This window comes from Alosa pseudoharengus, unplaced genomic scaffold, assembly GCF_046254945.1.
Source record: "Alosa pseudoharengus isolate Yale_2024_CS ecotype anadromous, Long Island Sound unplaced genomic scaffold, YU_APseudo_1.1 YU_APseudo_1.1_scf_18, whole genome shotgun sequence".
Taxonomy (NCBI): Eukaryota; Metazoa; Chordata; class Actinopteri; order Clupeiformes; family Clupeidae; genus Alosa; species Alosa pseudoharengus.
Genome location: NW_027468650.1, coordinates 22182776 through 22206828, shown reverse-complemented (window position 1 = coordinate 22206828; position 24053 = coordinate 22182776). Strand labels below are relative to the sequence as shown.

The 24053-nt window shown below is 45.0% G+C and overlaps 1 protein-coding gene across 1 annotated transcript in view; it reads left to right on the top strand.

Annotated features, from left to right (window-relative positions):
• fndc3bb (fibronectin type III domain containing 3Bb) overlaps window positions 1-24053 on the top strand; it is a 57681-nt gene that overhangs the window by 30464 nt on the left and 3164 nt on the right. The window contains exons 7-25 of the mRNA XM_076290554.1: window positions 223-281; window positions 3385-3527; window positions 3731-3790; window positions 4216-4354; window positions 4474-4527; window positions 5498-5622; window positions 6254-6428; window positions 7795-7881; window positions 9091-9226; window positions 9362-9433; window positions 9620-9738; window positions 10003-10108; window positions 10912-11156; window positions 12122-12235; window positions 13552-13701; window positions 16146-16426; window positions 19116-19325; window positions 21062-21228; window positions 21524-21651. Of these exons, the coding sequence (XP_076146669.1) occupies window positions 223-281; window positions 3385-3527; window positions 3731-3790; window positions 4216-4354; window positions 4474-4527; window positions 5498-5622; window positions 6254-6428; window positions 7795-7881; window positions 9091-9226; window positions 9362-9433; window positions 9620-9738; window positions 10003-10108; window positions 10912-11156; window positions 12122-12235; window positions 13552-13701; window positions 16146-16426; window positions 19116-19325; window positions 21062-21228; window positions 21524-21651 (2570 nt within the window). The remainder of the gene's footprint in view (window positions 1-222; window positions 282-3384; window positions 3528-3730; window positions 3791-4215; window positions 4355-4473; window positions 4528-5497; window positions 5623-6253; window positions 6429-7794; window positions 7882-9090; window positions 9227-9361; window positions 9434-9619; window positions 9739-10002; window positions 10109-10911; window positions 11157-12121; window positions 12236-13551; window positions 13702-16145; window positions 16427-19115; window positions 19326-21061; window positions 21229-21523; window positions 21652-24053) is intronic.

Sequence of the window (24053 nt, the reverse complement as noted above, 5' to 3'; positions counted from 1 at the left end):
CCTCAGATCTTTTTTTTCCCTTTTCTTTTTTCCCCTCTGCTGTTTGATGTGAGTGAGTGTGTATATGTCTCACGTCTGGATTTTAAAAGCGTCTTGGGCATGTTAGATAGGCATAAAACCAGGACCACATGAGTAAAATACTGTGAGCCTTCAGGTCTTGTGCCTTTTATGGTTATATATTATTTAAATGTTCTCTTTTTGCTTCTTTTCATTTCCCTCCAGATCATAATCTAGAGGCCCGAAGAGTCCAAGATATGCTCTCAGGAATGGACAAACCACAGGTAGTTGCACCATCATATTCATCAAACTATTATGAGAATCTAACTAAAATATGGATACTGGGTTCCCAGGATCCTTGAAATCCTTGAAAGTTTGTGAATTTGAAAAAAAATAATTTTCAAAGTTTTTGAAAATAGACATAAATGGTCATTGAAAGTGCTTGAATTTGTAGATATGATCAAAATAGTTCCCCCCCCCTTCATAAAATCACTCAAAGCCCTGAAAATTACCAAAACCAAATTTGTTTCTAGCACTAGACATCGTCTTCACTTAGCTTGATAGATATTACTGATGCGTTTAATTGAAACAAGAACAAAGTGACATTTTATCCTCAATCGTAGTGCAGTGTGGAATCAGCATAGGGTCAATGAAGTGGGCTACTGATTGGTGCATGATTGGCTTGAAGTGTAGCTGGATTGTGTTTTCTAATATTCAAACAATATGATCATTTTATGTCTGAAACGGCATGAAACAATATTTTAGCCACTACAATTTTCTACATTTTCTCAGGGGAGAAATCCCCATATTCCCCTTGAAACTTTTCTTTCTCGCCTCCAAACATAAAACTGTCTAGTACCACTGAGTGTAGGGTCTCCTCAACTTTCTCAAGGGCCCATCATATGGCTCCCCCCGTTACAAGGCTTAATCGGTGAAAACCAGACAAAATGATCATCATCAATTAAATAACACTCAAGCAAGATTGGCAATGTGTTCTGAATCATCTGCTTGGACATCAGCAAAAGCTGAGTACTGTACCACGGACTGAATTAGTGCCACATTGATAAAATCAACTTTGATCCACATTTTATAAGACCGTGTAAGGGGTCCTTAAATGTGAGGGACAAGGACCTAGAAAGTCCTTGAAAAGTTCTTGAATTTGACATTGAGGAAAGAGTGGGAATGCAATTCATATTTTATCATATTATATACATACTGGAAATTATGTTCAAATTAAGATGTTCTATGGTAGGATTTTAATGTAGTTTCTTCACTGATGGTAAAACTTACTGGACACCATGTGACAAGTATGTTAATGTCCTGTAAAGACATGTACTTTTTACAAGGAATTGGAAAGCATAGCTAACATACAATGTGTGGCAGTACCATGATAGTACAACTAATCTATATTCTCCCCTTCTGATTGTTGTGTTTGGTGCGCTAGTGTTTGTAATTATTGAGCCTCTCCACTCCTAGACAGCAGGTGGCAGTAGGGCTTTATCTATTGCCCAGCTGTATGCTTGTTGTAACTGTGGTCCAATCCCACCTCCTCAAGTCATTTAAAAAAAAGACAAAGTGAACATTTTCTTAATTACCACGGCACCTAATCGAGAGGCTAATGAAATTCATTAGCGCCTCACGAGGTTTGTTTCTGTGGGAACATTGGGGCCTCAGAACAGAGAGGGAGGGAGGAAGTGGAAGTGCCTCTTCACAATATCAACACTCTCTCAGTTTGGCTCTCTGTCACTTTTTTTCCCCCCCTGCAATATTTATTCAGTTTCACCATTGGGTGCTGAATGTGAGTGGTCAGAGCTGTTTCACCTACTGGAGTCCAGCTGAAATGAGCTTTCTTCGACCCCCTCCATACCTCCTGATATTCAGCTCCCAGTCCTGACGCACTTCACCTACTGCTTACGCATGATCTAGACATGCTGCTGGAGTGTCTTGTTTATGTGACTGTGCAGCAGACATCCATGAGTGTGGCAGAAAAACACACAAAACGGAGAGTGTGTGACTGTTCCTTGACCACAGGCCTTCTCAGAATCTGGCTGTACTTTTCTCCCAGCGCTACTGTGACTTCTGTGAATTCAACTCTTGAGTGTAACGCTGATTATGTGTCAGCTTTGATTCCAGACGGGGGAAAAAAATGCTTCCATGGCCATTTGTGCACACTTCAGGCTCAGATCAGAGGGGTTGTGTGGCGTTCCCGAGGAGCACTGAACGTGCGGTCTCCCTCATGGCATGCTGTCATAGGGAGAGAATTCATTACCGTGTCACTGGAGTTGTCTGCTTCTGTTCCCTCTGCGTCTGCGAATCTCTCCATCAGCAAGTTGTCACAGCCGCCAGCTTTGTGCCGCCACCACCATCTCTCTTATCTATGCCAGACAGAGGCGCGCGTGTGCGTGCGTGCGTGCGTGCGTGCGTGCGTGTGTGTGTGTGTGTGTGTGTGTGTGTGTGTGACACTCCAAGGACTCATCGTTGTCCCAAGTTCTCCTCTGAGTGATGGTTGGGAGCTTAATTTACCTGCCCAAAATCTCCCTCTCTTCTACTTAATCAAGGTTGCTTGTCCCCAGCCTCTGTCCTATTCACACTACCGCTGTCATCAATGCGTCACCAGCCTTACCCATCTACAACACAAACCCCTACATCAAAGCTGTAGACTTCTAATATAGTATTCTAGCCCTAGTTGCAGTGTGCTTCTAGTGCAGAAATGGCAGAAGGTGTCTTATTTATTTGGGATATATACTCATTAAAACATTAACATAACATTTCAATTTTTCAACAACCTAGCTTTTAAAAGAAGCGGAATCAAACTTGTTACCTGTCCGCAATATGGCACTGAGTGGAATATTTTTTCATTCTCCCTCTTGTACAACACCAGGGGGCTTTGGATTAATTTCATACTTGCTTGATTCGCTTTTCCTTCCCATAAATCTCCTCTCTCAAGCTCTAGTCTGGGTTGTTAACCACAAATTGGATTCTGCACCCTAGGAGACCTGTAAATCAATAGCACACCTGTTAAGACGTACCACGGTTACATAAGAACATGTTTGTAGACTTGTGTGCAATAAGTATGGACTAATTGTAGTTGCCCATATGTTTTTAGCCTGCCTGAAAATATTCATGTAAAACTGCATTTTTGTTCAGTTAGGTGATGCTATGTCTTGATTAAATGCTTCAAGCTGTTTATAGAGGTAACACCATTGACTTTTGTGTCTGTGTCTGTGTCTGTGTCTGTGTGTGTGTGTGTGTGTGTGTGTGTGTGTGTGTGTGTGTGTGTGTGTGTGTGTGTGTGTGTGTGTGTGTGTGTGTGTGTGTGTGTGTGTGTGTGTGTGTGTGTGTGTGTGTGTGTGTGTGTGTGTGTGTGTGTGTGTGTGTGTGTGTCAGGTGTCTAAGGTGCAGTCTCGCTCAGCGTTGGTGTCCTGGGCCCCGGTGACAGTTGCTAGTGGGCAGGGCGACACTGCTTCCTGTAGCTACGAGCTCATGCTGACCGATAAGGGCATCGACGGGAAGTACCGCGTGGTCTACAGGTGAGGACACACACACACAGAATTAATTAGAAACATTACATTTAAAATGCCAATTCCACTTAGTTTAATCAAAAGTAAGCATGAGTGTAGATGTAGCTGTGACTTATCTGCTGGTGTAGTTCATGTGCGTAATGTGGGTGATGCTGACTAACGATGGTCAGTGATTCAGCTTTCATTCATTCTTCTCTGATCCATCTGTCCAGTGGGGAAGAGCTCGAGTACAACCTCACAGACCTGCGGCCGGCCACAGACTACCACGTCCGGTAAGAACATCTCCGGCATTGCCACTGCCTTCTTTTACAACACCCCACAACCCCCACCCACCCCACCAGCTGCTCCCCTTCAAGTTGTCACTGAGTGACTGTGGTGTTTTAAAATCTAATTTTCCCAGAAGCTGCTGCTTTGCACCATGCATAACTTCTAGATGATGTGAAATTGTGTGCGACTAGGGGATGTTTGAAATATGATTTATTCGTAAAGCCTTTGTTTGAAAAGCATATTTTCTGCTGAGCGCTGTGCCATTGAAGCACAGTTGATACCCATAGCCGGGAAATGAAAATAGATGTTTCATAATGCCAGAACATTAGTCAATACCTCATGCATATTTAATTAGGTATTGCTGTTCTGCACTTCGCTTACAATGACTTCACTCTCGCCTGAAAAAACCTTGTGTGTGCCTGTGTTTCAGTGTCGGCACGGTGTGTGACGCTGTGAGGGGTCCGCGCTCCGAGGCGGGAACGTTCACCACCCACTGCGGCCCGCCGGACACCCCCCTCCCCCCCAGACTCTCCCATCGCTCCAGGAGTTCACTCACCCTCCAGTGGAAGGTATCAGCACCCTCCGTCTGTCTCAACACAGCTGGGCCTTGATAGAGAGTGAGAAAATGTGTTTCTGTACGGCTGTTAATGAAAGCGGGAGTGACCATGTGTGTGTTTTTGATTTGCAGCCTCCAGTAGACAACGGGTCAAGGATCACAAGCTACATATTAGAATGGGATGAGGTGAGTCACCTCCCTCTTACACTTTGTAATTTTCCAATTTTTCTTTTCCCAGAATACACATCATCCCTTTATTTATACTATTTCACATTACACACACACACACACACACACACACACACACACACACACACTCGCACGCAGGAGTGCACATGTACACACATTCATGAAGGACTTTTTCAGAATCCATCAAACCAGGCTTTCAGGAATATGTACGTGCAGCGGCCCACCTCTCTCCTGCCCCCCCCCCCCTTCTCTCCTCTCCCTCTGGGTCAGTCTTTCCTCTCGCCACCTCTACGTTTCTTGCGCACATTCCTCCGCTGCCCGACTCCCTCGTTTCTCCACACCCCACCGTTGACAGGCCCCTGTTTGTGCAGGAGAGGCCGCCGGGAATGAATGAGCGCCTTTGATGGCCGGACCGTTCCATCTGTGTCTGTGTTGGGCCCCGACGCGTCTCGCGGCTCACCGGCTCTCCTCCGCCACTGAAAGCCCTCTTATTCCTGCCTCCTATCTTCCAGCACCCACCGCTCTCATTCCCGCTCCCCACCCCACCCCCCACCACCACCACCACCACCACCACCACCACCACCAGCCCCAGTCCCACAAGCAGATAGGGCTTTAATAACCAATTGGATCTGATTTCAAGGCCAACATAATATTAGTTGTGTGTTAGATCGCAGATCTGTTAGAGAAAAGAAAGCTGAGGGAAAGTGAGATGTGAGCTAAGTCGGGTCCGTCGGGGGGCTGCGCTGTTTGGCCTGGAAGGGCTTCAGTTGGGCGAGCAAGCTGTTTGTCTTGAGCATATATGTTTTTGGCCTCAGCGGTATGCCCTTAAATACAAATTATCCTCTTATACTGTATGCTTGTTTGAGCAGGGACTGCATTTTCTGTTGCTGTTTATGCTGCTTGGTTATGTGGGTATTATGTGGGTATTCATCCTCACTAAGGCTTTTGTGTACTTGTGTTTGCACAGGGTAAAAAGAACGGCACGTTCCGAGAGTGCTACTACGGCAACCAGAGGCACTTTAAAGTTACACGGCTCTGCCCAGCCACAGGCTACACGTTTCGGGTGGCGGCACTAAATGACATTGGGACCAGGTACAAGGCCCACCTGTTTTTCCGTATATATAAAATGTGTCTCTGTGTGGGGCCATTTCCCTGAGTGTGCGTATATTTCATGCATGTGTATTTGGGTGCAGTGTGTGCCGCATCTTTTTTATATGTGTGTGTATATAGTTGGTACAGAAGTGACCTTGTATGCGATATAAATGTAGAGAGAAAACCTAAAGCTCTAATAAGTTTTTTGCACTCTCCTCCAATGATTGAGTACTTCCCTCTCCTCAAGGTGACTCAGAGTTTAACAACTCAGTAAATAACTTTTAAAATGACCTCACATCGTAGCTTCTAGTAGGTAGCGGGGCTACTCATTCAGAGGAAGAAGTCCAGACTCATTTTAAAGATCCTCCACCCTCCCTCAATAATTTATTACTCGGCCCTGATGCTACAGTGTGACATTTATCTCCACGGTGAAAGTAAATAGTGACTTTATAAATGTTTATGCACTTTTATGGCCCTAGCTTCTATTGCATCTCATAGACAGTGACATAGATTCAACTGGACTGGCTAAATAAAATAAAGTCTCTCTCCCTCTCTGTGCTTGCCAGCGGGTCTGTATTAAACCATCTATCTGCTCAGCTCTGCACTGTTCTCTCCTCTGGTTCTCCTGCAGCGGCTACAGCCCAGAGGTGGCCTTCCAGACGACGGGCAGCCAGCCCCAGCTGCCCCCCGCCCCACAGCTCCAGAGGGCCGGCAGTGGCTGGCTCACGCTGGAGTGGGTGCGCCCCGGAGGCTGTGGCCCTGACGAGCCGGTCACCTACGTCCTGGAGCTCCAGGAGGACAGCCAGGTGGGACGACACATCACTCCTGACCAAAGAGTTTAGCGTGCAACACTGTAAAATCTTCCTTATTTAATCAACCTACACTGCAAAAACTGCTTATCTAACAAAATCTAACCAAGTGTTATTAATCTTATATCAAGATAAAAAAAAACTAATTGGTATTGTTTTCAGTATAAAGAGACTTACCTAGTGCTTTCTTGTGAAATTTGACTTAATTAAAAAACAAAATTGACTTATTTTAAGACATCTCATCTTGAAAACAAGCAAATTTGTCTGCCAGTGCGTTAAGCAAATTTGTCCTAAAAACAAGCAAATTTGTCTGCCAGTGCGTTGAGCAAATTTGTCTTGATAAGACTCCTTAAAATAAGTTAAAGTCTTCTTAAATTAAGTCAAAATTATCTTTTGAGAGGGCGCTAGGTAAGTCTTTTCATACTAAAAACAATACCAAATAGATTTTTTAATCTTAATATAAGATCAATAACACTTGGTTAGAATTCATTTTTTGCAGTGTATGTGTTGGCTTATTTATGACTGTGAGTGGAGTAAAGGCTCCTTCACCAAGAGGTCATTGCAACACATTATTCAGTTCATAATGAGGATATAATGGCAGTAGTATACATATTCCATATATTTTGCTGGCCCACTGTGTGTCTCATAACAGACCTCATTACTGGGAGAAGCTGGCAAGGTATGTACCAGGAAGTAAAAAGTGAAAGGAGATTAAAACAATACCTGTGTAAACAAATAAAAGTGAATAAACAAACACAATCTCAAAATATTTGTTCATGGGCAGATTACTAAGCAGCTGGAGACGTGCTTGTGAACATCAAATTAGGTTTGCAGTCCCTAAGTAACCCGTTGCAAATTAGGTTTTACACAGCGGACACTTTCATGGAATGCAGATTTGCGCCTTCCAGGAAATGATGATGATGAAATGGCCTTGCCCTCAAGGGAAATATTCAGGATGTCTCAGTCACTGACGATGACTTTGGACACACTGATGAATTGTATGCTACTGACTTAAATCGCATTTCTTCCTACCTCCTACTGTGATGCTAAAGTGAGTGTGTCATCACCGTAACTAATGACTAAAATGTTTCATTCAACAAACTCTTAAATTTTCCTCTTAAATTCAGTGTTCTTCCATGCGACGTGGTCTCATTCCTTGATGCTTGTGTGTTATAGCTGTAGCTGTCCATTGTGTATTGCGTCTTTGGTATGTGGTGACCTTGTGAGTCTATCAGGTCCCCTTCAGCGCTGGAGGTTGTGAAAAAGCTTTTATTGAACAAAAGGCATGTTTGAAAGGCTTATCCTTTAAAATAATTCTCCTACTTCTCTTTCTCCTTCCATCTCTCTCTCTCTCTGTCTACAGGGACCAGAGTTTCACGCCAGGTACAATGGTACAGATGTCAGTTGCAGAGTGGACGGCCTCAAGCGCAGCACCCAATACAGTTTCAGGGTGAGTCCAGCATCCTCCAAGCCTCAGTGGCTTTCATCCTGTGCATCATACGGAGCAAACCCCAAACCGAGCTGCCAAGCCCACCATGTTAAACAACTTGTAGCTAACCTGCAGCATTAGATCCAGCACCCCCTGACCCAATACCAGCCCTCACACCTCTTATACCCACTCTCTTCCCCTGGCACTCTGATGCCTCCGGGGGAAGAGCCGTGCTCTGGGGAGGGGGTTAAGTGGATTTGTAATGGGTGTCGCAGGCTCATTTTCTCCGCATGAGTAAGCCAGCGGTGGGGGCACTCGTCCCTCGCTGTGCGGAGGTCAGTGGGAATTGGCCGGGGGCCATTTGGAATCGCTCGGGGCTGAGTCAGAGGCTGCGCTCCCCAGAGAGCAGCCTCTGTTTAGCTCCACTGTTTGGGTTTAAGCGGGTGTCTGTCTATATGGCTCACTCGGGGTCAGGTTTACATGAACTTTGGGGAAGACTGTGTTTCTTGGCTGCACTTGCATTGGATGCTTACCAGTTGAGAATGTAAAGAAACTCAGCATCTCATGGCAGCCTGAGTTTGTTGCGTATCTGTTAGATATAGAGCCATTTGGAAGACTAGATCAAATAAAAAAAAATAAAAAAACACTAATGAGAATTTACTTGATGGGCTGAGAAAATAATGTGGAATTACAACAGATCCAGCAAAGCAACAGACCAAGAATAAAACATTTTTCAAAGTTGGCATTTCATTATAATGTCCAGTTCAGTCTTTGGGCACAAAGTCTTCTTGAGGAATAGTTACATGGAAGAGCGTGTAGGAACGTTAGTAATAGATTGGTAATTGGTGCAGAGTCATCCTTTAGCATGATTTAATATGTCCTCATTTCTACAAAATAAGAGTCAGTCATTATAACAGTTCTTGCCCTCCAAGACACTCATAATAATAGATCCTCCATTCCCTAAGTGGCCTAATACGACACACAGTGTTGGATTGAAGTCTCTACATCCTTGTAGAAATGTATTACTGTTTCTGGGGACACGGCTCAGAGTGTTTGTCCTGGATGCCTTTGTTAAGACAGCCCACTTAAGTTCGCTCTCCAAGAGGCATTCGTGTTGCTCTGTTGTACTTGGCAAACATGACCCTCGTTTGCAATCTGGAGTGGGACACAATGCAGACTTGGAATCACTGGACTGATCTGCCATCCCGTTCTCTTTGTCGCCCCCTGCAGCTCACCGCCTGCAGTGCAGAGTGGAGGATCGGCCCGAGTGCGTTGCTGGTGTGCAAGACCACTCCGGACCAGCCGGGGCCGCCAACCAACGTCGCCGTCAGGGATGTTACTTCGCACAGCTTCTGTGCTTTATGGCGTAAGTGGTGCTTCATGGTGCGGTCACCTCACCAGCCTCCTACAGCTCCATTGTGCCTCTCTGGAGGTAATACTTACAATAATGGCTCAGATAATGATTTGAATGAACCCTCTCTCTACTTCTCTTATCCTCCAGAACCTCCAGAAGATGACGGTGGCTCAGATGTTCTGACGTACATCCTGGAGCTCTTGGAGGAAGAGACTCAAGGTATGATGGAATAAAAGCACCTAATGTGTAAGTGGTACATTGGAGACCATTACTGTTGGAAGTGGATTGAGCCTCTCCCTCCAGAGACAGACAAAGTGCACCAGCCTCCTTAAACCCACTACATCTAACCTTTAAAATCTTAAAAAAAATGTGACACTTTGTGTGTGTGTGTGTGTGTGTTTACAGAGGCTCAGTGGGAGGAGGTGTACAAAGGCTCTGCCCTGGAGCGCGTGTGTGATGGCCTGAGGCCGACCACCTGCTACTCGTTGAGGGTCCACTGCCTCAGCGCTGGAGGCCAAAGCCAGGTAGGCCAGGAGTCCAGCTTTGTAGTCTGACCACATGTACCAGAACCCACAATGGTTTTAATGAAAACATATGAAGATTTTATCTGAGTGACTTCAAGAATCAAGAACAATTATGAATTGTGTTTGTCAGATGAGGAGAAAAAAATATATAATATGACAAATGGATCAAATGCATGTGTAGCTCCTGTCTACATTGGCCAATCCATCACAGGAAACTGAATCAGAGCCTGTGTGCTGATTTTCTGTGTGCTGGTGATGTTTCAGCACTCTCAAAGCCTGTCTGTCCGAAGCCTGGGCCTTCCCCCGGCTGCCTGCCAACCCCCGAGAGTCATGGGAAATGTCAAACACAAGGAGGTCCACTTAGAATGGGGTGAGTTGTGTCTCTTTTCAGTATCTCTTGGCTCATTAGTCTGCAAACCCATGTGCCTCCCACTATAGGTATGTGTTTGCCTTAATTAGCACAACTGGTCCAGATATTTTTAGATTTGAAGCCATTAAGTTAAAAGCATTTGCGTTCTGGCCGGTTGGTCTCTCTGTTTGTAATTCTGCTAACGAAAGCTTTCATCACATACTGGACACTGGGTAATTAGACAACCCGAACACTAAATGCATTTGTACCTTCCTGAAACCTGTGCCAGGATGCCAACAAATAATTTAGACTCTTCCTCAGTCTCCAGTAGAGATGATGCAAGGATCCACCACCAAAGAGCCCCCCCACCCAGACACTCACTGACACAGAACACTAACATTGAACACTAGTCAGTGAGTGTCTATGTGAGCAGCCACTTCAGGGCTTGCTATTGCCCCCTTGAATGAAACTGAAATAGCCATGCTGGACCAAGCACACACCCGACTCCCTTTCCTTGCCTTGTCGAGGCTGTGCATGCTTTTCACAGCCTGTTCCTAATCATTCCCATCGACCCGCTCCCTCTAAGCTCATCTGGAGGCTGCGTTGCTGAGGAAACTGCTCCTTTTGTTTTGGTCTGATGGGTGGGTGTCAGTGAGGGATGTGTGTTTGGTCAGTGAGGTTAGGTGGTACGTTAATTAACGTACATAAGGTCTGTCCACCAGGTTAAAAAAAAAAATTAAAAAAAAAACTCAAAACAAAACAAATTCTAAGATGGGCTTAATGTCCCTCATTTCCCTTAATTTCCTCCCCGTCTCACTCTGCAGATCGACCTGTGTGCGAGGGCGCCGGCGAAGCGGTCGAGTTCACTGTGGAGATGTGTGCCGTAGAGAGTAACGCCGAGCAGGAGACAGAGACGCAGGAGGAGGGGGACCAGCAGCAGCAGGCTGAAGCCCAGCGCCAAGCCCAGCCAGTGGAGGTATACCACGGAGCGGCCACGCAGTGCACCGTGGGCAGCCTGCTCCCTGGTGCCACCTACACGTTCCGCGTGCACGCTGCCAACAACGGCGGGGTGGGTCCCATGCATGTGCTTTACACTGATACACACTGTATGTTAAGATTAAACTGACATTGGGTCACTGGATAGCTAGTCAAAAGACAGCTGAGATTGTATGAAATTGAGTACAAAAGTATAAAAACTCAGATGTTTAGCACATCAAACCAACCAAGTCACTGCGCTCATATCTTTACTCTCTTGCACCATAATGTTTCATAGCAGACATTTGCATACAACCCCCCATTTTTTTCCCTGTTGTAATACATTTTCTCTGGACATTTCATTGTCATGGTAGCCACCCTTCCAGCACACTGACATGCTTAATATATAGACATGCTTCATATATGTTTATTTGGTCCCTATAAAAATAGGACCATCAACCTGAGCAGAATGCCAGTGGCATTTGTATTTGGCCCAGATTATTCATCATGCATGTTATGAAGTGGAGGATGTGCGGTTGTTTGTGCAATTTGTTCCCTCATAACTATCAGTTGATAAGGTCACTGTATTAAGCGGAGTGTATTAACCATGAAAAATGCTGAGCAGAACACTTTCAAGTTAAAGGTCTTGTGTGCACGCCCCCCCCCCCAATATTGCTTTTTAAATTAAGATAGATGAATAAGGTAGAAGAGTGATGTGGTGAGTGAATACATGCCTTCCTCCCCATTACTTCATTTGTATCCAAGAACATCCTAAATGTCAATACCATTGCTCCGCTCCTACACAAAACCTTTCCCACTGACCAACAGGGACTTTTGTCCACCCCAGCCTCCGCATTGCCATCGGCAGCACAGTGTTGCGGTCAGCATGGTGCAGTGCTTTCAGCCTCACAAACAGATTGTTTAGTGCTGGGGCCTGCTGGGAGGGGAATTGCCTCTTCCTCTCGGATGTGTGGCAGCTTGGGGGCTGGACTGAGCAGGGGGCTTGGTGGGGTGAAGACAGACGTGATTGATAAACATGCCACTCGCTCTTTTCCACAGGTGGGGCCCTACTCCGAGGCCCTCACGGTCACCACGGCAGCAGGACCCCCCGGTCAGTGCGGTGAGCCCCACGTGACCATGACATCTCACACCAGTGCAGCAGTGAGCTGGGAGGTACGGAGCTCTCACAATCCCACAATACTAGATGGTGGAATTGTCTTTCTTACTAGAATTTCAAGCCAAACTCCAAATTATGTGATTCAAAATGTAATATCGCTCTTCTTTTACAATCAACCTGTTGCTGACAAACCGTAGTGCATTACACACTCGAGATCCCATTTAATCATGTCTGTCAGACATACACAGGATTACAAGGTTACATTCCTTGTGCTATAGGTAGGGGACTTCCCACAGCGGCCAACCAAACAATCAAACCTGTTTATACATCCTCTAGATATGGGCAGATGCATATCCTGCTAGATGATTGGCTGAGTGAAGGTGACATGAGTAATAACTGAGTTTACTCGGTGTCCTCATCCTTGACGTCCTGTCTGAGCCATCAATAGGCTGCTAAAAGATATGAATACTCTTCAGTATCCCAGGCAGCTATCCATCAGTCATTCCACTCTTCCATTCAGTTAGAAGAGAAGACACTTCAGGGCACCAAATCATCTACATCCCAAAATCCAATAGCTTGCATGATGCGTGGAATACTTTTTAATTTAGTATCGATCCAGCTCATAATGCCGCTAATGGGAAAAACAATTGTTAGAAATCAGTTACCGGTAGTCATCACATTTGGTTTCACAACCACGGTCATCGCTTTCTGGAAGGCATTTAAGGTTGGGGATTAGCCTGAGGTCTCATAAGGTGAGCATCATGGGTGTCTTTGAAAATCTTCTTTCAGACTGGATATATTCTGTTGCACATGCTAAGTAGTGGGTGAATCATGGTACTGACAAAATGTATGTTGAGAGCTCTCAACGCCTCTTTGATGTAGAGATCTTGAAGGTAAAATCTTGTTTATAGATTTCAGTGCAATCTATCATACTGCAGAGGACCTTCCATAGAAAAGCATATACAAAGAGAAATGAACCTACCTGTGCAACTACTCAAGAGAAACACTATTCATCCCATTATTATGACTCGCCTCATAGAGATGAAAGATGATAGAACTCATAAGGAACAAAAGACAAGAGCAAAGCAATCACGTTACCCTTAGCTCTAGCCAAAGGGGTGTGTGTGTGTGTGTGTGCGTGCGTGCGTGCGTGCGTGCGTGCGTGCGTGCGTGCGTGCGCGCGCGCGCGTGTATTAATTTAACCCATTACTGTCTTCCTCAATTTTACTTAATCTGGTAGATCTATTTGCACAAATGAAAATCAAGTAAATGTAGAGGCAGGCCATCACTGTTTGACTCTGGTGGTCACACGGTTGTTTGCCATCCTGCATCAGGCCCTCTCTTGACCAGTCCCATCTCTCCACCTCTACAGAGCTGTGAGCGCTCCGGCGCCGATGTCTCTGAGTACTGGCTGGCCTGGGGCCGGGACCTGGACTCTCTGGAGGTGGTCTACCGCGGCGCGGACTCGTCCTGCGAGATCTCCGACCTGGAGGCATCCACGGAGTACTGCTGCAGGTTACAGGTAAGCCACAGGTGTCCACCATCTCCCTGCTACAGGGAGAGACCTCAGCCACATCTCTAGTCTAGTCTAGTCTCGTCTCCTTTATTCTTTTTTGCTCCCTTTCTGTGTAAAATCCACTGTTATCCATCGGATAATGTAATTACATTAGACAAGAGTGTGTGTGTGTGTGTGTGTGTGTGTGTGTGTGTGTGTGTGTGTGTGTGTGTGTGTGTGTGTGTGTGTGTGTGTGTGTGTGTGTGTGTGTGTGTGTGTGTGTGTGTGTGTGTGTGTGTGTGTGTGTGTGTGCGCATGCGTGCGTTTTCACAGTAGGCTACACTTCTAACCACACTAAATGTTAAGCAAGAGGACCCCTATAATCAGTGTGGATCCTGTCAATAGTCCACTAGAATGACATAGGCTACATGGGAGTGATACAACTGTCTTCTATGCAAGGACAAGCAGGGCTTTTAGTTGTCCATGAAGGCGAGGTTAAAGCAACAACAATACAGCACCTCGGATCAATTATAAGAAAAGGGGGTGTGTCAGTCATTAAACCGATGACTCAAGCGCATTTGTCAGGACAGACAAGACAGAGTTCTGAAAAACAAGATGTCATTGATTTCTTCGGAGGGTGTATTTTGGTCTGCCCTTTGTGAGATGATTGCTGGCAAGCGAGTCTTTTTTCAGCCTGCACTACACTTCACTACAAGCGCAGACGAAAATTGACTTTAGCATTTTTTGTCTGTCAAATGCTCCATTATGGCATGGCGAAGGTAAAAGATGTTGAGGGTCCTCTCAAGCTTCACAGTCTGTTTCAAACTCAACATCAAAAGAGTGAAGAGTTTTGTTTTTATGTGGTTTTTTTTATACTTGCCATCCCTCACTTCAGTAAGGAAAACACTCAGACATGCAGCAGCTTCCTCATGGTGTATACTGAGTAATACTCATTGTAAAGCTGAGACATGTGTCTCTACCATTAAACATTACTTTTGTTTACTTGGTTATGTACATCAACAAGAGTGAAATTCAAAGGTTAGGTTAGTTTTTGGGGACTCCTTGGTTCAGGTAAGCTGCCAGGACGTTCATTAGGGCATGTTCTAAGCAGGCTCCCAGGAGTGTGAGTCATGACTGACGGCTTGTTAGCGCTGTGAATGCTATGACCTTTCGGACCAATTCACTCTAGTCATTAATTGGCTGTGAATTGCAGGTTTCATTATGTTGGACTACTAAAGCAACCTTTTGCTGAAAATGGGGGGAAAACAAGGCTGTTGATGCAGCAGCCATCTTACTGAAGTCTGCTTTTGTTTCGCCTTGGTTTGATTCAGGAGAATACCTGACCACCTAAAATCTAGCCAAGTGTTCTTCATCTTATATTAAGATCAAAAAATCTATTTGCCATTGTTTTCAGTACAAAGAGACTTACCTGGCGCTCTCTTGTAAGATCATTTTGACTTATTTTAAGGAGTCGTATCAAGACAAATTTACTCAACCCACTGGCAGTCAAATTTGCTTGTTTTCAAGACAAATTTGCTTAACGCACTGGTAGCCAAATTAGCTTGTTTTCATGATGAGAGTCTCTTTGTGCTGATTTTTGCTCTTAAAGGTGCGCTATGCGATGTTACATGGTTTCTAAGTTAAAACATTTATTGTCATATACAGCAAACATCTCCTCACAATCTGCTAGCTGCCTCTCCTGAATACACTGTAAAGACTGTGGTCTCTGCCATCCCAAAAACAGCACAAACAGCCTGGAATGGCAACAAAAACGGCCTGGTGCAGCCTGGACCAGGCTGTTTTTATTGCCATATTTGGAGCCTGGGCTGTCTACAGAGACCGTTTTTTTTGTAGTTTTTTAAAGGAACAGGCAGCTAGCGTATCGTGATTTTTGCTGTATGTGAAAAAATGTTTTAGCTTAGAAACTGAGTAATATCGCTTAGAGCACCTTTAAAGCAACACCAAAGAACTTTCCCTCTGTCGCACGCATGCTATTTGTTTATCCAGCACTGGCTTTGCAAATAACAATGTCCACAGACAAGGTAGAATATGTTGCATGATTTATGAAAGTATGATGTATTGCGACATCAAACGCAAGTCAAATTTGTAGTTTCTTATGTCTCATTCCATCGAACTACAGATCCGCTACCCGATCTGGCAAACTTACACAGTGCGGTTATAGCCGATAGAGGGCTGCGAAGCTAATGCAGAAGTGCCGTTCACCCTGTTACAAGTTGATGAACCACTGAAACGATTTTGGAAACATTATTTTAATGTACAAAAAACTCTTTGGTGTTGCTTTAATATAAGATTAATAACACTTGGTTAGATTTGATTAGATTTTTTTTTTACAGTGCACAAGGTAGCAGCAGTTCATGAGAATCACAGGTGAAAGAGGGTGGCGAGTCAAAGCTTTTGCCTTTCCACCTCCAGACTTCCTTCCCACTGACTCAGACTTTCTGTCCCCACAGGCGGCCAACCAGGATGGGGCGGGCCCCCATAGCGAGCTGGTCACCTGCCGGACCCCCGCAGCCGCCCCCAGTGCCGTCCCCTCCCTTTTCCTCCAGGAGCCCCCGGCCTCGGACGCCGACCTGCACCCCCCCTCCACCTGCCTGCCCCTGGCCTGGGAGCAGCCCTCCTGCAACGGGGCGGAGATCACCTCCTACTCCGTCGTCATGGGAGACCAGACATTTACCGTTGGCAATGTGACCTGCTACGTAGTGACGGGCCTTCAGCCGAACAACGAGTACAGGTTTGTAGAGTTTTGGGTCTGGCTGTGGTGGACGCCGCTCTCCCATTGCCCACTCCCCCACCGCCCACTCCTACCCCACCGCCCACTCCTACCCCTCACCCGTAGCCCAGTTTAGAGGCTTCTTCAAGGCTCATTTTCTCTGTGTCTCCCCCTCCCTCTGCTGTGCTGTTTCCCAGCACTACGCATTAGTTGGGGCTTGAAAGGTCATTAGTGGTCCATTAGTGAGGATTTGGGCCATTACTGCACTGTTTTGGTACCCATGTGATGAATGGAGGCGAGCTCCATGTCTCTCTATGGGTGAAAATGTTATGCTTTTAATAGAGCCCTCTTCACACTGTCATGCTGACCGGCTTAGAGTAGGACACAGGAGGGTATTTACTTCATGTTTGTAAAATCTGACCAGCACTAGGGACAGCAGTTTCGACCTTATGAGCTTCTTATTTTACTCATGGAGATGAAGACTATTTTGATTCAAGTCATTTGAAAAATGTACAACCCAAATACCCACCTTTTTAAATGAATTTGCATCCTTAATGAAGCCTTAAAAACAAATTACAAAAACCCACAGAAAGAAACCATATTGATTTAACCAGGCAGAAATCCAAATCAAACCAGCCACCAGCTCTCTTTAGCTTTCATTACTTGGTACTGTTGATGAGTTTTATTGTTATTAAAGTTCCCATATCCCTTAGCAAGTGATAAGCACACACTATCAGTTTTCTGGTTCAGTGGAGTGTACCAGGCAGACAGGATGGGTTTGTGTGTGTGTCTGTGTCTGCTCTAAATTCCCACCTCAGCTCAGCTGTGTGTAACAGCTGCTAAGGAGAGGAGATAAAAGCGTTTACCTGGGTGGGTGATTAATGGCAGAAAATTGCACGGTAGTTCGCATGGGAATAAAGAGCGTTCAGAGGGAGAGAGAACCATTCTCCAGATTCACATTAACAGAAAGGGACAATAAGTGTGCGCCTTTCCGTTTGCCCTTTTATCATCCTCTCTGCAATAGTGACCATTGTAATAGGCAATGTTAATGTGATTCAGTCCATTTACTCATTGAAACCAGTTTCATTACCATTGAGCTAATTTATCTCAACATTAACAGTTAATGCTGTGGGAAGCATTGCATTTACCTAGTAGCATTGTGGGCTCTGAATTGGAACGATCAATGCAAATAGCTTTTGAATCCTCAGCAGTGCCGTTTTCTCCCTGAGGCTAAAAGGGAAGCCTATTGTGTCGGACAATAGCTGTCATTTTAATTAAAACATTCCGTTTAATCGTTTATCAGTTATTTTCATTCTTCTAGGCTGCGCTGTCATCTCTCTCTCTCTCTCTCTCATTCTCTCTCATTTCTCATTTAGTTTCTATCTAATGACTGATAAAATTCTTGAATTTTAGAATTAGAACCCCACTATATGTGGTGAATGTATGGAGAAACACAGTATTACTCCCCTGTCATCTCCTATCTTCTATGGAACCATTTATGGCAAGGTGTTTAAATGTTTAAGGACTGACATCCTTGAGTTGTAATGTACATGCTAACATGCTGGCTGGCTTGCTTGCATGTTTACCATTGATGGCTGGAAGTTCCAAGACAGCCTTGTACTTTGCAGTCCTATTCATTCAGGTGAAAACAGAAAAACTGTCCATGCCTGCTGTGTACAATCTGCTGTGAGTGTTGAAGATTTCAACCCCACACTGGATGGTGTAAATGCAGACAATTATGTGGATTATGTGGATAATTGTTGCCTCTGTTGTGGTGAATGGACACAGAATCCAGCTGGTTGCAACTTGGCGAGTCCAGAGAACTTCTCGATGGTGAGCCAGGAACAGGGACATTGGAGAGAATTATACTGAAAATGCCCAGTGGCTACTTCACAATCATCCATTATCTAAGGGGCTTAGCTAGAAGCCCATCATAGGTTGTGATGGTTACCAATGACTCATTTGTAGACAACTTTTCAGGTAGAAAAGGAACATTGCATCTAAATTCATCTGAAAAAGTCTTGATAATAGCCTTACAGATGCTCCTATCTGGACAGTGCATACAAGGTCATTCAAGTGTGCTCTATTATTGAAGGGGACCCACAGCTTTAGAATAAGCAGTTGTTGCTATTGCTATCCTGTGTCTCCTTTTATCTTTTTTCCTTTATGACGAGAGATCTACTCTTCTCTTCTCTCCTCACCTATATGGTTCACCAGCACATGGGCTGATGTCACCTGGTGCAGCGTGTGTGCTGTACGTGTCCGTATCAGCCGCTGGTCTGTCCGCTTGTCTCTGTGATATCAGTGAGGGCATGGGCCACGGTCTCAGCCGTCTGTGGAGACACTGAGTCTGAGTTCCTGAGGAGAAAGAGCGAGAGAGAAGGGAATGGTGAGGGGGCATGCCCGCACAGGCTTCTCTAGGCACTTTCCCCGTCATTTCAATATGAACTAATGGAGCTGTTTGTTTTTGTGTTTTATTCGTTTGAGGATGAGGGTTTGTTTTAACAAGCGGAAGAGTGATACAGCTTGACCCTAGGAGGGCATAATTTGACAGAAGTTAAGTTACACAAACAAAAAAAAATTACACTTCTCTTTGAGTGTACTGTATCTGCTTCTTTCGACACAGGTGTGATGAAATACATTTTGAATCAATGGTTTTGTCACCGGTGTTTTTGACATGCTTTTGTTTGGCTGCTCTCCCACCCTCCAGCGTCCAGGTCCAGGCTGAGAACGAGATCGGCGCCGGTCCACTTTGTGAGCCCCTGCTGGTGCGGACCCGACCGCTGCCCCCGGCACCACCCCGTCTGGAGTGCGCCGCCGTGGGGCCCCAGAGCCTGAAGCTGCGCTGGGGGGACAGCAGCAGGGCCCCGAGCAGCGAGGACATCACATACACCCTGCAGATCGAGGACAAGAACCAGAGGTGAAGCCCTCACCTCCATCACATCTAACCTGCCACTTAACTCTGCTCACACCTAAAACTCACTTAATCACTGTGACTTTGCTTCAGTCATTTTCATAGGAGTCTAGCAATTAGTTTTTTTATGCTTTTAGTACAATTTCTTACACTTTCTTAGCATTTAGCTTTTATCTATACATTTGTGATGGTCACCACCAGACTTTTAACCTGAGTTTGACCACCACCAGATGAGGTTTTATTAGTCTTTATTAGTCTGGCTTTTGAGAACATTTCCATTCCTCTTTTCCATTTGTCTGAACAGCCTCTTGTGAAAAACAAAAGTGACATGGTAGCATTAAACAGTTCTCTGAACCACGTCTCTCAAGCTTTTGATTCTTTAACTAATAGACGTTCAATTGGCCTTGAATTTAATCTATTCGAGCAGAACTGATTTGAAAAACCCTGTCCAGCTAAAGAAGGGTGTAGAGGACGTTTTCATTTGCACCCATCTGAGACTGCAGCGACACAGTGTTCCCTCAGTGTCTGGGAGAAGTGCATCCTCCACGTCTGGGAGCACATTAACTCTGAGCACCCTAATCAGGGACGCTGGTCTCGCCACGCTGCTGGGAATTAGCAAAGCACAGGGGAGAGGTGGACTCGACCTGGAACCCTAATGCCAGTTCAGACACATGGCCTCATCCGAGCCCTTCGGTCTGACCAGTCCAATTAGCACTCATATGCGTCTGCACTCGCCCCCCTCTTTCTCTTTCACTCACCCTCTCCCTCTCTCTTTCTCTCTCTTTCTCTCCTTCCCTCCCTCTCTTCTTTCTCTCTCCCTCTGTCTTTTCTTTGTACCCTTTGTCTTTGTGGAGGGTTTCAATGAGTGCCTTCTGGACAACTATCAAGTCTGCAGTCTTCCCCATGATTGTGGATGTGTTTACTGAACCAGACTAAGAGTTTAAAGGCTCAGAAAACCGACATTTCTGTATTATAACCTCTTTATTCTGATATTTTGAGATACTCATTTTTGGTTTTCATGACCTGTAAGCCGTAATCATCAAGATTACAACAAAAAATGGCTTGAAATATTTTACTTTATATCTAATGAATCTAGAATATATGAAAGATCCAGTTTTTGAACCAAATTAGGGGGGAAATGAACTTTTCCACTATATTCAAATTTTTTGAGACCTGTATATTATGCACATTATATACACATTAAGCACACACACATACACATCATTATCAGCTCATTTTAATTACAGCGGATTGTCATGGCCAATCACTCTATCCCCAGGCTTGTGTGATAGTGTGCCATTTTATGGATGCCATGGCAACATGTTGCCTAGATAGACCCAGAATGTGTCGGGCTAAAGCTCTAAGGCTAAGCTCTCCTTCTTCTGGTCTTTAATCTCCCTTCTCTGAGTCCATATGCTCTGTCAGTACATCCAGAAGAAGCTTCATAATTAGTCTCAGTGTAATTATGGTCATTCACAAATGAGACAATGCAACTATAATTACGTACCTTCCAAAATGTGAGAAACCAGAGAGGAACATTTGTGTGGGGGTTTCTGTTGACATTTTGAAGGTTTTGTCAAAACCTTTCCTGGAACATATGGTCCTGATGACTACAATTATAAAGCCAATGTTTTTTCTCTCTTGAATTTCTTTCTTCTGTCAGTGAGTGTTCCTTCCTTGCTTTCCTAATTGTTCTGCATCTAACTTCCCAAGTCTTGGTCACCCTGCCTTGTTCATTTTAGGTTCGTGGCCATCTACCGCGGGCCGAGCCACACCTTCCGAGTGCAGCGGCTGAGTGAGTCGAGCCGCTACAGCTTCCGGATCCAGGCGGTGAGCGAGGCGGGGGAGGGGCCCTTCTCCGAAACCCTCATCCTGAGCACGTCCAAATCTGTGCCTCCAACACTCAAAGGTAGCCAAGGGTGGCATCCCAGCACATAAACACCTAGACAGCTGGGCGCTGGCCCGGTGCTCATTGTTCACTACACAAAGCCATGTCAAGCCTCTACCCAGTACAACAACTCTAAGCAGTGTATTTTCATACACCATCTTGAAGTGTACGAATGCTTGTTACAAGTTCTAAAAATGTCTAAAAACCGTACGTACACAGTGGCATGCTATGACTTCTCTCTTGGCTCAGATCACTTATTTTTCACTTATTACTTATAATGTTTATATTTGTGTGTGTGTGCGTGTCCCCTCCACAGCCCCAAAAGTGTCCCAGCTGGAAGGCAATGCCTGTGAGGTCACATGGGAGGCAGTGCCGCCCATGCGAGGGGACCGCATCACCTACACACTTCAGGTCCTGGGTGGCCGAGACTCCGAGTTCAAGCAGGTCAGTGTCACACACCCCCTCCCTTCTGTCATGCCACACCATGTGGGATCAATGCAGTGCAGTCTGAATGGGTCTGCCAATTGTGAGTGTCTCCTTATTAAAGGGCAGGGGACCAACTCTGCTAGAATTATCGTCCCATTCAATAAAGGCTCCTGTCGTTAAGTGTTCAGGACTTGAATGCTGATTTTGCAGTTACATCCCATAATTCCGTAATTGTGATCTTGTGAAGACAGCTCCTTGTAAATTAGAAGACACCAGGGGATGGAATGAAACGGGCTTTAATGCAAATAGGCTTTCACATAATATGCCTGCCTGCTGGTATCACTTGTCACTCTCTCCTCTGTCAACAATAGCTTTCATTTTTAGGAGTTATACCCTTGTTGTTTTAGGGGTTTGATTTTGTGCTAGTGAAATTTGTCCTTGGTCTGTCAGGAAATCAAAATGAAAAATGAAAGACGATCTAGAGGCACAAGGCAATTTAATTCTGCACTGCACATGGCCGTCACTACTCCCCCATCATATTTCATAGTAATCAAATTTATAGACCAAAACTATACTGCAGGATAGAGCTTTTCACACCAGCTTCTGTTTTTATGAATGCAAGCCGCAGTGTGTAGCCTATGTGTAATTGCATATATGTAAGCGTTTGTTATTTACTTGTAGGCGTAACGTCACTGACGTTACCGCAATGTCATCTAGGGTCCGATTCTCGGACCTACCATTGCGAGTCCATGCCGCATTTGCTAAATATCAGTCCACTTTAACTCTTAACTTAAATTGGGAGCATTCGTTCACAACGTGTTACATACAGGTAGACATGTACAGTATGTATATCAATTCATCTCTGATAGCATTGGTGACTCTCTCTCAGTGCTTGGTGTTGGTACATGTGGGGCACGTGGTGTCTCTCACATTTCTGGTGTTGCTGTGTGTGTGCATCTGGCACACAATCTATCCAGGCTAAAGGCGTGTGTAACAGGAGAGAAATCCTTCCATTCGTAATGGCCATAGAACAGTCCAGGTCTCATCAGGTGTTGGGGGCCCGTGACTGATCTCTCGAGGCTTTGAGCGAGTGAGCATCATGAAGAGCATAAACAGTGAGGGCTTAATTGTGGTCATTTACGCACAGGCTGGTTTTGATTGATCCTCCGCCTATCATGCAAGTCACAAAAGAGGCATTTCTCAGAAATGCAATTTAGCCCATTCATTCATGGGCTTCGTAGATCTGTCCTGAAATTAGTGTCATTATAATATTCTTTTCCACTTCCAGCTTATTCAGTTTCCAGTGGTATGATGGCTATGTCGCTCTCCCTCTCTTCTTTTGACCTCACAAGCCTGGTCAGTCTTGATGAATCTCTGCGAGAATGCGGGCACCTGCAGATGTACGGCTGGTAAACATGAGATGCGAATGCTTGTCCAGCCGGGGAGGGAGGGAGGGACGGTCGGCGATGAGTAGTTGGTGAGCCTTGAGAGAAGCACAGTGCCTCATCTCTGGCACAGTCGGGCATGTTCAGAAGATTGATATGTAATTTGTTGCTGTGGAAACTGGTAACTGCAGGTTATTTTTTCCTGTCTAATGTGGTCATGTCTCTTGAGAGCCTGATAGCTTGTAGTTCTTCACAAGGTTAATGCCCAGATACAGTGCATTACAGTGTGAACTTATGGCAGCCAGAAACACCTATTCAGCTTTGTCAAGCTCTCTGGACAGATTGCATGCAATTTGCAGAATGTGCTATACTATTTAATGTTGTGGTTTAGTATGTATGGATTGTGAAGTCTCTTCTTACTTCATTTGAGAGTGTGTGCCTCTGGTGAATGTAGTAAACAACTCACCTCACTCGTTCTCTACTCTGCCTCTTGGTGTGCCTTTCTGGTCCACACTATTATTGACACTAAAGCCCTGCAGGTGATATCAGGCACTCTAGTCTTTGTCGGTTTCCAATACTAAACAGTCAGACTCTATTGATTAAAATCTCCTGCTGTGAAAATGCCCCTCTCAAGGCTCTGGGATATCCTCTCAAGCCGCTCGGATCTCAAGGCTCTCGGCGATCCTTTCTTCTAAAAAGCAGGAGGCTAAAATCACCCATTTTAATATGAAGCATTTTATGTTTTTTAATTGCCTGATATGTATTCATGCACCAAAGTTAAATAGACGTTAATAATAAATAAGTAATTAAAACAGCTGATTTATTCAGAAAGCTGTTGATGACAACACGATTCTATAATACCTTTTTGTGTTGCATTTGCATCCCCTTTGGGTCCTTTGATGTTGGCGCTTTGGGGCTGGAGCTTGTTTGTGTGGTGAATGAAGTGAAGCTGAGACTAACAGCCCCTTTTGAAAAAGGCACGAGCAAGGCTTTGAAGAAGACGGGCCTGCTAGAGCAAAAGAGTTGGTTGCGGCT